This window comes from Zonotrichia albicollis, chromosome 25 (genome assembly GCF_047830755.1).
Source record: "Zonotrichia albicollis isolate bZonAlb1 chromosome 25, bZonAlb1.hap1, whole genome shotgun sequence".
NCBI classification, from domain to species: Eukaryota; Metazoa; Chordata; class Aves; order Passeriformes; family Passerellidae; genus Zonotrichia; species Zonotrichia albicollis.
Genome location: NC_133843.1, coordinates 2,062,344 through 2,077,375, shown reverse-complemented (window position 1 = coordinate 2,077,375; position 15,032 = coordinate 2,062,344). Strand labels below are relative to the sequence as shown.

The following is a 15,032-nucleotide window of genomic DNA, read 5'->3' as shown; positions in this document are numbered from 1 at the left end:
CCAGCACTCTGGTGACACTGCTCAAATGTCACTTTGTGCTGGCAATTTCAGCCCTGGGAGCTTTGGCTGTGCCCATGTTCTGAAGAGCCTGACCTAATTCTATGCTAAGATGTTCTGGGAAATTTTCTTGCTGTGACTATTTGGTTTTCAGAAATAACTGTATTAGACTAATGATTTTCCTCAAAACTCCTTTTGTATTCAGTATTTATTACTTAAACAGTCGTGTTTGGATATTTCTGATACAGAATGTAGCTAACGTTGTTATTCAGAAGAGCTCCTAGAAAATATTCTCCAGTGACAATAGCTGGGTTTTTTGAGGAGAATGTAGGTGTATATCTTCATAAATACTGGCTTCTGAACTAAAAAAGACCTCCATCTTTTTTTCATGGATTTTTCTATTATATCTATTCCTTAAAAGCCTTGCAGTTCTCTCAAGGAGCAGCACTTAGAGCAGAGGTTGTCTAATAAATCCCTGTCCTACACAATGCCAGTCTCTCTGAATGCCTGATTCTGAGTAGCTGTGCAATATATCTGAGATTAAAACCAAAAAATGTTTCTGAATATGTGCTGGTGTTTAGAGAACCCAGTAAACTCTAACAAAATGGGAGGGTTTGTAGAAATGATGCTCTTTGTAAGAGAGCACAGCTGCTGCAGGAGTTGTGTAGGAATTCTGCAGCTGTCCTTGCCATCACCTCAGTTCATCAAAGGACTTTAGCAAAGTACAGGCACATCTTGTTTACCTGGTTTGAACCTGCTGCTGACGGCTCTGGTTTGCTGAGAAATTACAGAAATTAAAAATCCCAACTTCCTAAAGTGTTCAGGCTTCTTCTTAAGCAGGTGATAGTGTTCTTTCATCCTTCTGTACTCTTAATTATCACTGTTGTAGTGATTTGGCTGACTTGCAACTTTAGGATCAGACATAATTCACCAAGTTACTCATCCTCTGTGAGTTTATAAAATGAGAAATGCTGGCTCAGCTTTACCAGTGCTGTTTAATTGAGGCTGTGGTGGTGCTGGATGGCAGCCATGGCAGAGAACTTTGGGAAGAACAGCCCTCAGTGCCAGTCCCCAGTTTTTTCCACTGTTTTTCAATTTAAAACCCTCCCAATGTTTTAAAATTAAGGATAGCTTTAATATCTTCTGTACCAATTAATCTGTAACAGCCAAACCAAAAATACTTATTTCTGTTGTCAGGATCAATGTTATTAATACCTGGATAAAAAGCAGTGATAAAAATACCTCATGAAGGAGCACAGATTTTTGCACAATTAATCTGCAACAGCCAAATAATTCAACCAAAAATGTTTATTTCCATTGTTAGGATCAATATTATTAATACTGGGAGTTTTACCTCAGGAGTGATAAAAGGACGTCATGAAGGAATGCAAATGTTTTGATTTTTGCACAACTAATTTTTGCTGAGTTAATTTTTATGCAATTAATCAGCAACAGCCAAATAATTCAACCAAAAATGTTTATTTCCATTGTTAGGATCAATGTTAGTAATACTTGGGAGTTTTACCTCAAGAGTGATAAAAAGACCTCACAAAGTAGCACAGATGTGTTAATTTTTGCACAATTCATTTTTGTACAATTAAACTGCAACAGCCAAATAACCAAAAATATTTATTTCCATTATCAAGATCAGTATTATTAATACTGGGAGTTTTACCTCAGGAGTGATAAAAAGTCCTACGAAGGAGCGCAGACGTGTTGATTTTTGCACAATTCATTTTTGTACAATTAAACTGCAACAGCCAAATAATTCAACCAAAAATATTTATTTCCATTATCAACATCAATACTTGGAGTTGCTAATACTTGGAGTTTTAATACTTGTTATTAATACTTGGAGCTTTAATACTTTTTAGTAATACTTGGAGTTTTAATACTTGTTATTGATACTTGGAATTTTACCTCAGGAGTGATAAAAAGACCTCACAAAGTAGCACAGATGTGTTAATTTTTGCACAATTAATTTTTGTACAATTGAACTGCAACAGCCAAATAATTCAACCAAAAATATTTATTTCCATTATCAAGATCAATACTTGGAGTTGCTAATACTTGGAGCTTTAATACTTTTTAATAATACTTGGAGTTTTAATACTTGTTATTGATACTTGGAGTTTTAATACTTGTTATTGATATTTGGAGTTTTAATACTTGTTATTGATACTTGGAGCTTTAATACTTGTTATTGATACTTGGAGCTTTAATACTTGTTATTAATACTTGGAGCTTTAATACTTGTTATTGATACTTGGAGCTTTAATACTTGTTATTGATACTTGGAGTTTTAATACTTGTTATTGATACTTGGAGTTTTACCTCAGCAATGATAAAAAACCTCACAAAGTAGCACAGAAGTGTTAATTTTTGCACAATTCATTTTTGTACAATTAAACTGCAACAGCCAAATAATTCAACCAAAAATATTTATTTCCATTATCAAGATCAATACTTGGAGTTGCTAATACTTGGACCTTTAATACTTTTAGTTTTAATACTTGTTATTAATACTTGGAGTTTTAATACTTGTTATTAATACTTGGAGTTTTACCTCAGCAATGATAAAAAACCTCACAAAGCACAGATGTGCTGATTTTTGCACAATTCATTTTTGTACAATTAATCTGCAACAGCCAAATAATTCAACCAAAAATATTTATTTCCATTATCAAGATCAATACTTGGAGTTACTAATACTTGGAACTTTAATAGTTTTTAATAATACTTGGAGTTTTAATACTTGGAGTTTTAATACTTGTTATTGATACTTGGAGTTTTAATACTTGTTATTGATACTTGGAGTTTTAATACTTGTTATTGATATTTGGAGTTTTAATACTTGTTATTGATACTTGGAGTTTTACCTCAGCAATGATAAAAACCCTCACAAAGCAGCACAGATGTGCTGATTTTTTCCTCTTTGGTGACTCTTGCAGTGCTCTCTGGGACATAGAAACTGGCCAGCAGACAACCACGTTCACTGGGCACACTGGGGATGTGATGAGCCTGTCCCTCGCCCCCGATGCCCGGTGTTTTGTGTCCGGTGCCTGCGATGCCTCTGCCAAGCTGTGGGATGTCAGAGAAGGGATGTGCCGGCAAACCTTCACCGGCCACGAGTCCGACATCAACGCCATCTGCGTACGTGCTGCTGCCCTGCACAGTTACCCAGGGGCTGGGGGGATGTGGGGAGGGCTCCATGGATATCACAAGTTAATTAATTTACTTCGTTATACTATATTATTCTGTATTACATTGCATCTAAACTGGATCTGCCCAGAATCTTGTGACTGTCAGCCAGCAGTCCTGACACACACACTTGGTCCTTCTGGGAGGAATGTGAGGAGGATCCATGGATGTCAGAAGTTAATTAATTACTTTATTATTCTATATTATATTATATTACACTACATCTAAACTGAACTGCCAAACATTCAACTGTCCAGAATCTCGTGAGTGTCAGCCAACAGTCCTGACATACACACATTCACTTGGCTCTTCTGGGGTAATGAGAATATCAGAAGTCTAATTAATTACTTTATTATGCTATATTATTCTGTATTACACTACATATAAACTGAATCTACCAAGCATTCAGCTGCACAAAATCTTGTGACTGTCAGCCAACAGTCCTGACATACACACACACACTTGGCCCTTCTGGGAGGGATGCTGAGGAGGATCCATGGATATCAGAAGTTAATTAATTACTTTATTATACTGTATTATTCTATATTATATTACACTACATATAAACTGAATCTACCAAGCATTCAACTGTCCAGAATCTCATGAGTGTCAGTCAACAGTCCTGACATACACACACACACTTGGCCCTACTGGGAGGAATGATGATATCAGAAGTCTAATTAATTACTTCATTATGCTATATTATTCTATATTACATTGCATCTAAACTGGATCTGCCCAGCACTCAGCTGCCCAGAATCTCGTGACTGTCAGCCAGCAGTTCTGACACACACACTTGGTCCTTCTGGGAGGAATGTGAGGAGGATCCATGGATGTCAGAAGTTAATTAATTACTTTATTATTCTATATTATATTATATTACACTACATCTAAACTGAACTGCCAAACATTCAACTGTCCAGAATCTCATGACTGTCAGCCAACAGTCCCAACACACACACACTTGGTACTTCTGGGAGAATGAGAATATCAGAAGTCTAATTAATTACTTTATTATACTATATTATTCTATATTATATTACACAACATATAAACTGAATCTACCAAGCATTCAGCTGCACAAAATCTCATGACTGTCATCCAGCAGTCCTGACACACACACACACTTGGCCCTACTGGGAGGAATGATGATATCAGAAGGCTAATTAATTACTCGATTATATTATATTATTGTATATTACACTACATCTAAACTGAATCTGCCAAGCACTCAACTGCCCAGAATCTCATGACTGTCATCCAGCAGTCCCAACACAGACACACTTGGCCCTACTGGGAGGAATGATGATATCAGAAGGTTAATTAATTACTTTATTATACTATATTATTCTATATTATGTTATATTACATCTCATCTTCCTAGGAAAAAAATCCTGGGCAAGGGGATTTTTCAGAAAAATGAGTGTGACAGTGCAGCCTTTAGTTTGCTGTGTTTGTGTGATGCAGAGGGATTAAATCTGAAACCATTTGTGTTTTTATTCTGCCCCATGAAGTACAGCAACGCCTTTGCCAGGGGCTTTTTATTTTTTTATTTTGTTAAATTTTTATTTTTTTATTTCATTAAATTTTAATTTATTAAATTTTATTTTATTGAATATTAAATCTATGTTTTTCCTCTCCCCCATGAAGTTCTTCCCCAATGGCAACGACTTTGCCAGGGGCTTTTTATTTTTTTATTTTATTAAATTTTTTTTTTTTTTTTATTTTATTAAATCTGTGTTTTTCCTCTCCCCCATGAAGTTCTTCCCCAACAGCAACGCCTTTGCCAGGGGCTTTTTATTTTTTTATTTTATTGAATTTTTATTTTTTTATTTTATTGAATTTTTATTTTTTTATTTTATTAAATCTGTGTTTTTCTTCTCCCCCATGAAGTTCCTCCCCAATGGCAACGCCTTTGCCAGGGGCTTTTTATTTTTTATTTTATTAAATTTTTATTTTTTTTATTTTATTAAATCTATGTTTTTCCTCTCCCCCATGAAGTTCTTCCCCAATGGCAACGCCTTTGCCACAGGCTTTTTATTTTTTTATTTTGTTAAATTTTTATTTTTTTATTTTATTAAATCTGTGTTTTTCCTCTCCCCCATGAAGTTCTTCCCCAACGGCAACGCCTTTGCCATGGGCTTTTTATTTTTTTATTTTATTAAATTTTTTTTATTTTATTAATTTTTTTTTATTTTATTAAATTTTTTTTTTATTTTATTAAATTTTTATTTTTTTATTTTATTAAATCTGTGTTTTTCCTCTCCCCCATGAAGTTCTTCCCCAATGGCAACGTCTTTGCCAGGGGCTTTTTGTTTTTTTATTTTATTAAATTTTTATTTTTTTATTTTATTAAATTTTTATTCTTTTATTTTATTAATTTTTTTTATTTTATTAATTTTTTTTTATTTTATTAAATCTGTGTTTTTCCTCTCCCCCATGAAGTTCTTCCCCAACAGCAACGCCTTTGCCACGGGCTTTTTATTTTTTTATTTTATTAAATTTTTATTTTTTTATTTTATTAAATTTTTTTTATTTTATTAAATTTTTTTTTTTTTATTTCATTAAATCTGTGTTTTTCCTCTCCCCCATGAAGTTCTTCCCCAACGGCAACGCCTTTGCCACGGGCTCGGACGATGCCACGTGCCGGCTCTTCGACCTGCGGGCTGACCAGGAGCTGATGGTTTATTCCCACGACAACATCATCTGTGGCATCACCTCTGTAGCATTTTCCAAGAGCGGCCGCCTGCTCCTAGCTGGCTATGATGACTTCAACTGCAACGTGTGGGACACGCTGAAAGCTGACAGAGCAGGTAAATGGTGCTGGGGGTTGGGATTTTATGGAGTTGTCACCCTTGGAGATGGCCAAGGAGCTCCTGGATGTGGCACTCAGTGCTGGGGACAAGGCACAGCTTGGACTCGATGGGGGTGTTCTCAGGGGTCCCAGGAGGAGAGGATATGAGAATCTTAACTCCGTGTTTCAGAAGGCTGGTTTATTTTATTTTATTTTATATATATATAAATATATGTATATATATGTATGTATATATGTATATATGTGTATATATATGTGTATATATATATGTATATATATGTATGTATATGTATATATATATATGTGTATATATATGTATGTATATGTATATATATGTATATATGTGTATATGTATGTATATATATGTGTATATATATGTATGTATATGTATATATATGTATATATATGTGTATATGTATGTATATATATATTTATGTATATATATGTATGTATATGTATATATATGTATATATATGTGTATATGTATGTATATATATATTTATGTATATATATGTATGTATATGTATATATATGTATATATATGTGTATATGTATGTATATATATATATTTATGTATATATATGTATGTATATGTATATATATGTGTATATATATATGTGTGTATATGTATATATATATGTGTATATATATGTATGTATATATGTATATATATGTATGTATATGTATATATATGTGTATATGTATGTATATATATATATTTATGTATATATATGTGTGTATATGTATATATATGTGTATATATATGTGTGTATATGTATATATATGTGTATATATATGTGTGTATATGTATATATATGTATGTATATGTATATATATGTGTATATGTATGTATATGTATATATATGTGTGTATATGTATATATATGTGTATATATATGTGTGTATATGTATATATATGTGTATATATATGTATGTATATATGTATATATATGTATGTATATATATGTGTGTATATGTATATATATGTGTATATATATGTGTATATGTATGTATATGTATATATATGTGTATATATATGTGTATATGTATGTATATGTATATATATGTGTATATATATGTGTATATGTATGTATATATATATTTATGTATATATATGTATGTATATGTATATATATGTGTGTATATGTATATATATGTATATATATATGTATGTATATATATGTATATAATTTATAATTTGTGATATATATTATATTAAAGGAAAGCGATCTATTAAAACTGTACTAAAAGAATAGAAGAAAAGGATTTCATCAGAAGGCTTGAAAGGAAAGGAATAATGATAAAATCTCGTAACTGTCAGAGAATCTGATACAGCCAGACTGTGATTGGCCATTAATTAGAAACAACCACATGGGACCAATCAAAGCTGCTCCTGTTGCATCCCACAGCAGCAGATAATCAATGTTTACATTTCATTTCTGAGGCCTCTCAGCTTCTCAGGAGGAAAGATCCTAGCCAAAGGATTTTCCATAAAATGTGTCCATGACATTGGTGGCCTTTTCCAGCCTCTGAATGTGTGACTGCAGTGTCAGGCACAGATCTCAGCACTCCCTCTCTCAACTTCACAACTCCTGAAAACTCCTTTGGGCTGCCCAGTGATGGTGCAAATCAGGGATGGATGTTGAGAGCAGGATGATTGCCATTAACAACAAGGCCTTGGGGTGCAGGGATATTCTTTTTTAGACTTTATGGCTGTGTTTATGCATTAACTATTCAAAGCAATTCAACATGAATGTTGCTATTTATACACAGGAATTTTTTTCCTGGTATTTGTAGCAGTAGTTGTAGAGACAAGCAGCAAAACAACAGAGACTGTGGAGTTTGTCTTTTGAGGAAACAAACATGAAACTCATGGTCCAAAGATGAAGAGAATTAACTTTGGGTCTTCAAAATGAAAACCTTTGTTGGAAAAAATGTATAAATTTGGCTATAAATGTTTCATTACTCTGATCAGAACAGGAGATGAGAAAAATATTCTGTGTATTGAAATGTTCCAGGCTTCAGATTGCCAGGCGGATTTGGCCCTTCTGATATTAAACACTTCTGTATTTTCTGATATTGGCACTTCTGTGTCAAACACCTTTGTGGTTGTGTGTTCAGTACAAGTATTTAAGATTTGTTGGGGCTGATTTTGTTTTACCAAATTGCAGCAACTTCTGGTGAGAGAATGAGAGGAGTCCTGTGAGCGCTCTAATTCATGTAGAGAGATTAATTTCAAGTCTATCAAGAATATCTTGGCTCAGTGCTGTGGACTGGAAAGCTTGAACATAATGAGGTTTTCTTTTTACCTCCTTGAAACTGTTAAATTAAAGGGGATGGAGGAAAATGTTGTCTCCCTTAATTTTTCAGTTTAGTGTCTCAATTCTTTCTTTTAATGGTGCTGTAATTGAATTGTATTAGATCTCCCTATTGACAAATGGATTGTATGGAGGAGTCTTGCCTTGTGAATGTAGTAGGAAAAAATTGGATGAAAAATACTTTGGAGTTCATAACATAATTCAGTTTAACTTCTGGTTTTAAAAGAAAATTTTTTGCAAATATGAAAATTTTGTAAAATTCAACTGAGACCAGTTCAGACACATGATCACTGTGGTGAGGGCATGGTTACAGTGACATTGTCACAATCCTCAGGGCTGTCACTTCACAGCTCATGGGACACCAGTAAAGGTCACAATAGGGAAAAAACAAGGAAAATTTTGGAGTAATGCATTTATTGAATTATCCCTTGAGAGCCCACCCAGCTCTGCCCTGAGTCTGTGCTTGTAAAACCAAAGGAGTTTTACAATTCCAGCCCTGTTTGTTCAGGATTTTTGAGTCTAGAGCTTGGCTAACCCAAACGTGCTGTGCTGTAACTGGAACAGACAGGAAATGCCCCAAACAAAACAATTGATTGTTGATTTCTCATTGCCAGGTGTCCTTGCTGGTCACGATAACCGTGTCAGTTGCTTAGGTGTGACTGATGATGGCATGGCAGTGGCAACAGGGTCATGGGACAGCTTCCTCAAGATCTGGAACTGAGCAAGGTGAGCACCCAACTTGGGCTCCACAATAGTTATTGTTATTGGGCCTGATCATTCAGGGTAGTCTGAAGCTGCACCAAGGGAAATGCAGGTTGGATATTGGAAGTTTTTCACAGAAAGGTGATAAAGGTTTTTGCAGAAAGGGGGTAAAGCTCTGGAATGGCTGCCCAGGGAGCTGCAGTCCCCATCCCTGGGTGTGTGTGACAAAGCCTGGATGTGGCACTGGGTGCCAGGGCTGAGTTGAGCTGTTGGGGCTGGGTTGGACTCAATAATCTTTAAGGTCTCTTCCAACCTGGGGATTCTGAGAATTTGGGGGAAATCTGTGAATTTGGGGGAATTTTGGGAATTCCAGAAACTGGGGAAGTGGTAGAGTCACCATCCCTGGATGTGGCACTGGGGGCCAGGGCTGAGTTGGGGTGTTGGGGCTGGGTTGGACTCGATGACTTTGAAGGTCTCTCCCAACCTGGTCATTCTGAGAATTTGGGGGAATTCTGTGAATTTTGGGGAATTTTGGGGATTCCAGGAACTGAGGAGGTGGTGGAGTCACCATCCCTGGATGTGGCACTGGGGGCCAGGGCTGAGTTGAGGGGCTGGGGCTGGGTTGGACTCTCTGATCTTGAAGGTCTCTTCCAACCTGGGGATTCTGAGAATTTGGGGGAATTCTGTGAATTTGGGAGAATTTTGGGAATTCCCAGGAACTGGGGAGGTGCTGGAGTCACCATCCCTGGGTGTGGCACTGGGTGCCAGGGCTGAGTTGAGGGGCTGGGTTGGACTCCATGGTGTTTAAGGTCTCTTCCAACCTGGTCATTCTGTGAAATCAGTGAGGAGCAAACCCAAGCAGTTGGGAGTTTAGGTGACCATTACTTTAATGCACGCACTGACATTTTTTTGAAGGTCTATTTTTAATTACCGAACTTTCCTGTGTGGGTTTTTAAATAAATAAATAAATAAATATCCTTGGGGAAAGGGGGGGGGATAAAATAATCCCTGCATGTGCCAGTGGTGGGGACAGCAGAGTTTGCCACGTGTTTGCAGTTTCTCAAAGTGCAACTCTCACCAGATGTTTCTGTGTGCCAGAAGAGCAGCGGACTCCAGGACTGGAAGAATTTCCAACGGTTGAAAATGACAAACGATAGCATATCCAATCCAACCATACTAACTTGGACCCCCATCCTCCCCAACTTCAAAGGGCAAGATCTTTTGCGTCTCCTGTTGCTGAAATGAAGAGCACAATTACCTTTCCAAGAAGAATTTCTGTGTTGTAAGCAAAATGAAATTGTGCATTCCTTTTGGGACCATTTTTTTTGTCTTGAGAATTTAAAAACAAAATGAAACACTATCATAAAAAGCATGACCAGAAAATAAACTTGAGCATAATTGTGAAACAGTTAGCTTTCACTGTAGTTTCCAAGTTGAAGTTAAGGACTTTATCTCACACACTTGCAAATTTTAAAGTCATGTTTGTAGCAGGATTTTTTTCAAGTTTCCTTTTTAAATACATTTCCTTATGTATTTAATTGAGCAAAACAAGGGAGTCCTAGCCCAGAGCACTGGGGGTTGTTAACGCTGTAAATTTAGTCCCTAATTTTTTTTATTTTTATTTTCTAGTATCACAGATAATTGTTGCACAAAACTTGGCATATATAGGATAATGTTAAGCAGTAAGGTAACCAAGCACATGCTGTAAAAGGTAATGAATGCTTGTTTAAAGAATCCTTTCACCTTTTATGGATTACAAATGCAATCCTTGGTCCCTCCTGCCCCCCCTTTTTCACCACACTGATTTTTTTAATCTGTTTTGGTTTGTCCACTTGGAAGGGCAGTTTATATATCCTAACACTATCCTATAAGTCTCAACAACCAGGAATCTCTGTTTTCAAAAGAGACCTATCCTACACTTGGGTATCGAGTCAATTCTTTGTGTATGAAATGATGTACAAATCAATGTTTTGAAAATAATGATCTTGAACTTTCTAAGTTAAACAGAAAAAAAAAAAACCTTTTTTGATTGTTTGCCATATTGGGTGGGTTTACTCTTAGAATCGCATGCTGTAGAAATGCTAAAAAGTGCATATTGGACTAAGTCCTTAGATGTTTTTTCTTTGAAGAAATAACCTGTTTAAAAACTGTAACCATTGTCGCTGTATTCATTTATTGTTGCTACTCTGTGCATAAATCTATGAAGAACTCCAGTACAAAGCTATGCACGTTTTGGAGTAGCGTGATAAGTCACTTTTTTTTTTTTTTAAAGAATAAAGAAAAAAAAAGAAACAGCCTGTTCAAACAATCGCTGTCAAAGATTCTGGGGTGTGGGAGGAGGGAACCTAGACCATCTTCTTTATAAATCAGTTCCTCACAGCCAGTTCCTCTTGCAGGATGAGTCCTTTGCATCTGATCAGAGTCATTTTTGTAATGAGCAGGTTTTCCTGGCTTTCTTTTCAAATAAAATGTTAAAAGCAGCAGTGTTTGGACAGCAGATTGTTCTTTCCTATCTTCTCACTGTATCCAGAAATGCTCCTTCCTAGCAGCAGTAGTAGCTTTTCTCCATTTTGTTTTTTCTGCAACATTCTGTACAAAAATGTGCTGTAATTGTGCGTTAGGCCTGGATTTGGCATAAAAGATGAGTTCCCTCTTACTCTCTTTCATGAAACTACTCTGTAGAGCTTTCTCCACGCCCTGTATCCCTCTTCACCTTTTGTATTTAATTTTAAAGTCAGTGTACTTCAAGAAAGCTGGATGCAAGATAGATACTATATTAAAATGTAATGTTATTTAAGATGTAATAAAGCAGTTTGACATGAGTTTGGACTGATCTGTTTTGCAGCTTCTTGTTCAACGTGCAGAACATCTTCTGAGGTGTGGAATAAACAGAATAAACACACAGGAGGAGGGAATGCTGGCCCCAGAGAAATGGTTTGGTGGTTTTTCAATGGTTCATGGTCAGTTATTGGGTCAGTTAATTCCAAATTCAGAGAGCCAGTAGGAGGTGCACAGCACAAAAATGCTTTGTGCAGGAGCGGAGCACCTGAAGTGGGAAATCAAAGCAAAATTAACTTCTTTTAAAACTTTTGTGTCCTTTATTAGGAAAAGCCTTGAGTGGTTGCTGCCACGTGAGGATCTGGCCAGGGCAGCTCTGGTGGCACTCTTAGATTGCCAGGGTAAGAAGCCATTTTCATGCTCAGTAACAACAAAGTCTCCAAGAGGCAGAATTTTATCTTAAAAATGTATTTAAAACATTGTTTTCTACCCAGAGAAGCAGATTTGTGCAGTGAGGTGTTAAAAAGCAGTTGGTTCAACAATTTGGTATTGGTTGACCTGAGGGTTTTGTGGTTTTAGTGGGTAAAGTCCCATCTCTTGTTTTATCTAAACAAAAATGGATTTTCCCCTCATTTCACATCAACCAAGAGAAATTCCAAAGCTGAGGATTGGTCTCACACCAAACATGGAAATTCTCAGCCTCACTGGAGAGGTTTTGAAAAGCTGGGAGTGTGGAAAATGTGATGGTGGCATTGCCCAGCTGTGAGCTCTGGGCTTTGGGGCTGGTGGGTAGCTCATGGCTGGAAATGCTGAATTTTGGCAACTCAGATTTTGTGGTTCCCAATTCCAAATGCTGTAGCTGTGGGGTTTCCACTCATGGGGAATATTTTTATTCCAAAGGATGTTTCATGTGTGGCTTTGTCTGGTCTGTAATAAAATCAATGATCTGTCTCACCCTCCTTAATCTCAATCTGTGTTAAATCTCTGTGCCCTGGCAATAAAACACCCCAGGACAGTGACTTGTGGCAGGAGGCTGCTGTGCAGCCCTTTGGGATTTATTTGAAATGCAAAAAGTTGCAGTTCCCTCTCACTCCTCTTATTTTCATGTTAAATATGAAATTTTATTTGGATTTAAACATTTTTCATTGTGTGTTTGGTTATTCAGAGAGCTGCTACTGGAGAAAAATGGGTGTGTGAAGGGAGCAGCTCTGAACTCTTGAGTCTGGGCCAAAACTTTGAGTTTTGAATGCCTTTAATTTTAGGATAGACCTCAATGAAATTTATTTATGTCATTTTTCCTACAAGCCCCTCCTGTGGGTCTTGCAGAGATTCTGGGTTTGAGATAATTGTGGGCTGTGGCTCCAAAGAGCAGCTTCCCCCAGTGCTGCTGAATTTCTGGTGCTGATTTCTTATTTCTGCTTCAGATTCCACGACCTGAGAACACAAAATCTGTGAGAATGGGGTTGGAATCCTCTCGTGGAGTTTGAAGGAAGGGGTGAAGGAAGACAGAGCAGATTTCTCAGTCCAGTTAAGACCTTTAGCATATTCTGTGCCCCTCAAGGCCTTTAATCTCTTCATGAATTAAATAAAACATCTGAGGTTCTACTACCAGCACAAAAAAAAATTGAGTTGGGCGTTCTCCCTTTTGACCATGAGGTTCCCTGGAGCGTTTGAAATCAGCTGTGAACACACTTGAAATGAGTGATGGAATCATGCCCTATAGGAGCTAAGAATAGCAGCATCTGGTTTCTGGGAAGTGGCAGAGTAAATAAAGAATTCTAAAAGCTGTCACCCGTGCTGAGCTCTGTGCTGGCTCTGCAGCAAGGCAGGAGCCCGGTGCTTTCATGATTAACACTTCTTAGTGTAGGTGTGAGCATGAATTCACTTTGGAGGGGAAGGAAGAAAAGAAGTGGCTGATGAACAAGTTCTAACAGCAGCTGGCTATTTTTGCATGGTGCTGTTCTCTTTTTCTTCTCTTCGTGTCATTTCTGAGTCTGCCTCTGCTTTTACCATCAGTGATGAGCTGCTCTTTTTCCATTGCATTCCAGTGAAAGCTGGAATGTAGTGGAGGAGTGGAAAGTTGAATTTGTTGTGTTTCAGGGCTGTGTGAGCAGAACTGAAAGCCCAGATTTGAGTTTTCCCTCATGGAACAAGGATCCCTGCCCCTCCTGCACACGGCAGCTCCCAGAGGTGGCAGCAGCCATCTGCTGTCCTCGTGTGCTCAGTGATGGAAACATCATTGCCCTGCTCCATTTTACCTGATGGCTTCAAAAATTCCTGCTCTGTCTCCTCTGTCCTGCCTGCCTCATGTGTGTTCAATGATTTAAATATCATTGCTCTGCTCCAGAATACCTAAAATTCCTGCTCTGTCTCCACTCTCTGTCCTGCCTGCCTCATGTGCTCAGTGATTTAAATATCATTGTTTTGCTCCATTTTACCTGATGGCTTCAAAAATTCCAGCTCTGTCTCTGTCCTGCCTGCATCACAAGTGTTCAATGATTTAAACATTAATTACTTTGCTCCATTTTACCTGTTGGCTTCAAAAATTCTTGCTCTCCTCTCTCTGTCCTGCTGTCCTCACATGTGCTCAGTGATTTCAACATAATTTCTGTGCTTCATTTTACCTGATAGGTTCAAAAATTCCTGCTCTCCTCTCTCTGTCCTCCCTCCCTCACGTGTGCTCAATGATTTAAACATTATTTCTGTGCTCCATTTCACCTGATGGCTTCAAAAATTCCTGCTCTGTCTCCTCTCTCTGTCCTGCCTGCCTCACACGTGCTCAATGATGTAAACATTGCTTTGCTTGAAAATTCCTGTTTTGTCTCCTCTCTCTGTCCTGCCTGCTTCAAAAATTCCAGCTCTGTCTCTGTCCTGCCTGCCTCACATGTGCTCAATGATTTAAATTTCATTGTTTTGCTCCATTTTACCTAAAATTCTTGCTCTGTCTTCTCTCTCTGTTCCTGCCTGCTTCAAAAATTCCTGGTTTTTCTGCCCTCTCTGTCCTGCCTGCATCACACGTGTTCAATGATTTAAACATTAATTACTTTGCTCCATTTTACCTGTTGGCTTCAAAAATTCCTGCTCTCCTCTCTCTGTCCTGCCTGCCTCACACGTGCTCAATGATTTAAATATAAATAACACAGAAATACTGTGCTCCATTTCACCTGATGGCTTCAAAAAATTCCAACTCTGTCTCCTCTCTCTGTCCTGCCTGCCTCATAT

The 15,032-nt window shown here is 37.2% G+C and overlaps 1 protein-coding gene across 3 annotated transcripts in view; it reads left to right on the top strand.

Annotated features, from left to right (window-relative positions):
- GNB1 (G protein subunit beta 1) overlaps positions 1-11,854 on the top strand; it is a 44,059-nt gene extending 32,205 nt beyond the window's left edge. The window contains exons 9-12 of one of the 3 annotated variants that reach the window (XM_074558824.1): positions 2,949-3,150; positions 5,795-6,011; positions 8,945-9,056; positions 10,134-11,854. In XM_074558824.1, coding sequence (XP_074414925.1) covers positions 2,949-3,150; positions 5,795-6,011; positions 8,945-9,051 — 526 coding nt within the window. In that variant the 3' untranslated portion in view covers positions 9,052-9,056; positions 10,134-11,854. Of the gene's footprint in view, positions 1-2,948; positions 3,151-5,794; positions 6,012-8,944; positions 9,057-10,113 lie in introns of all 3 variants that reach the window. The other 2 variants (XM_074558822.1, XM_074558823.1) reach the window with 2 other exon arrangements.
- The last annotated feature ends 3,178 nt before the right edge of the window (positions 11,855-15,032 follow it).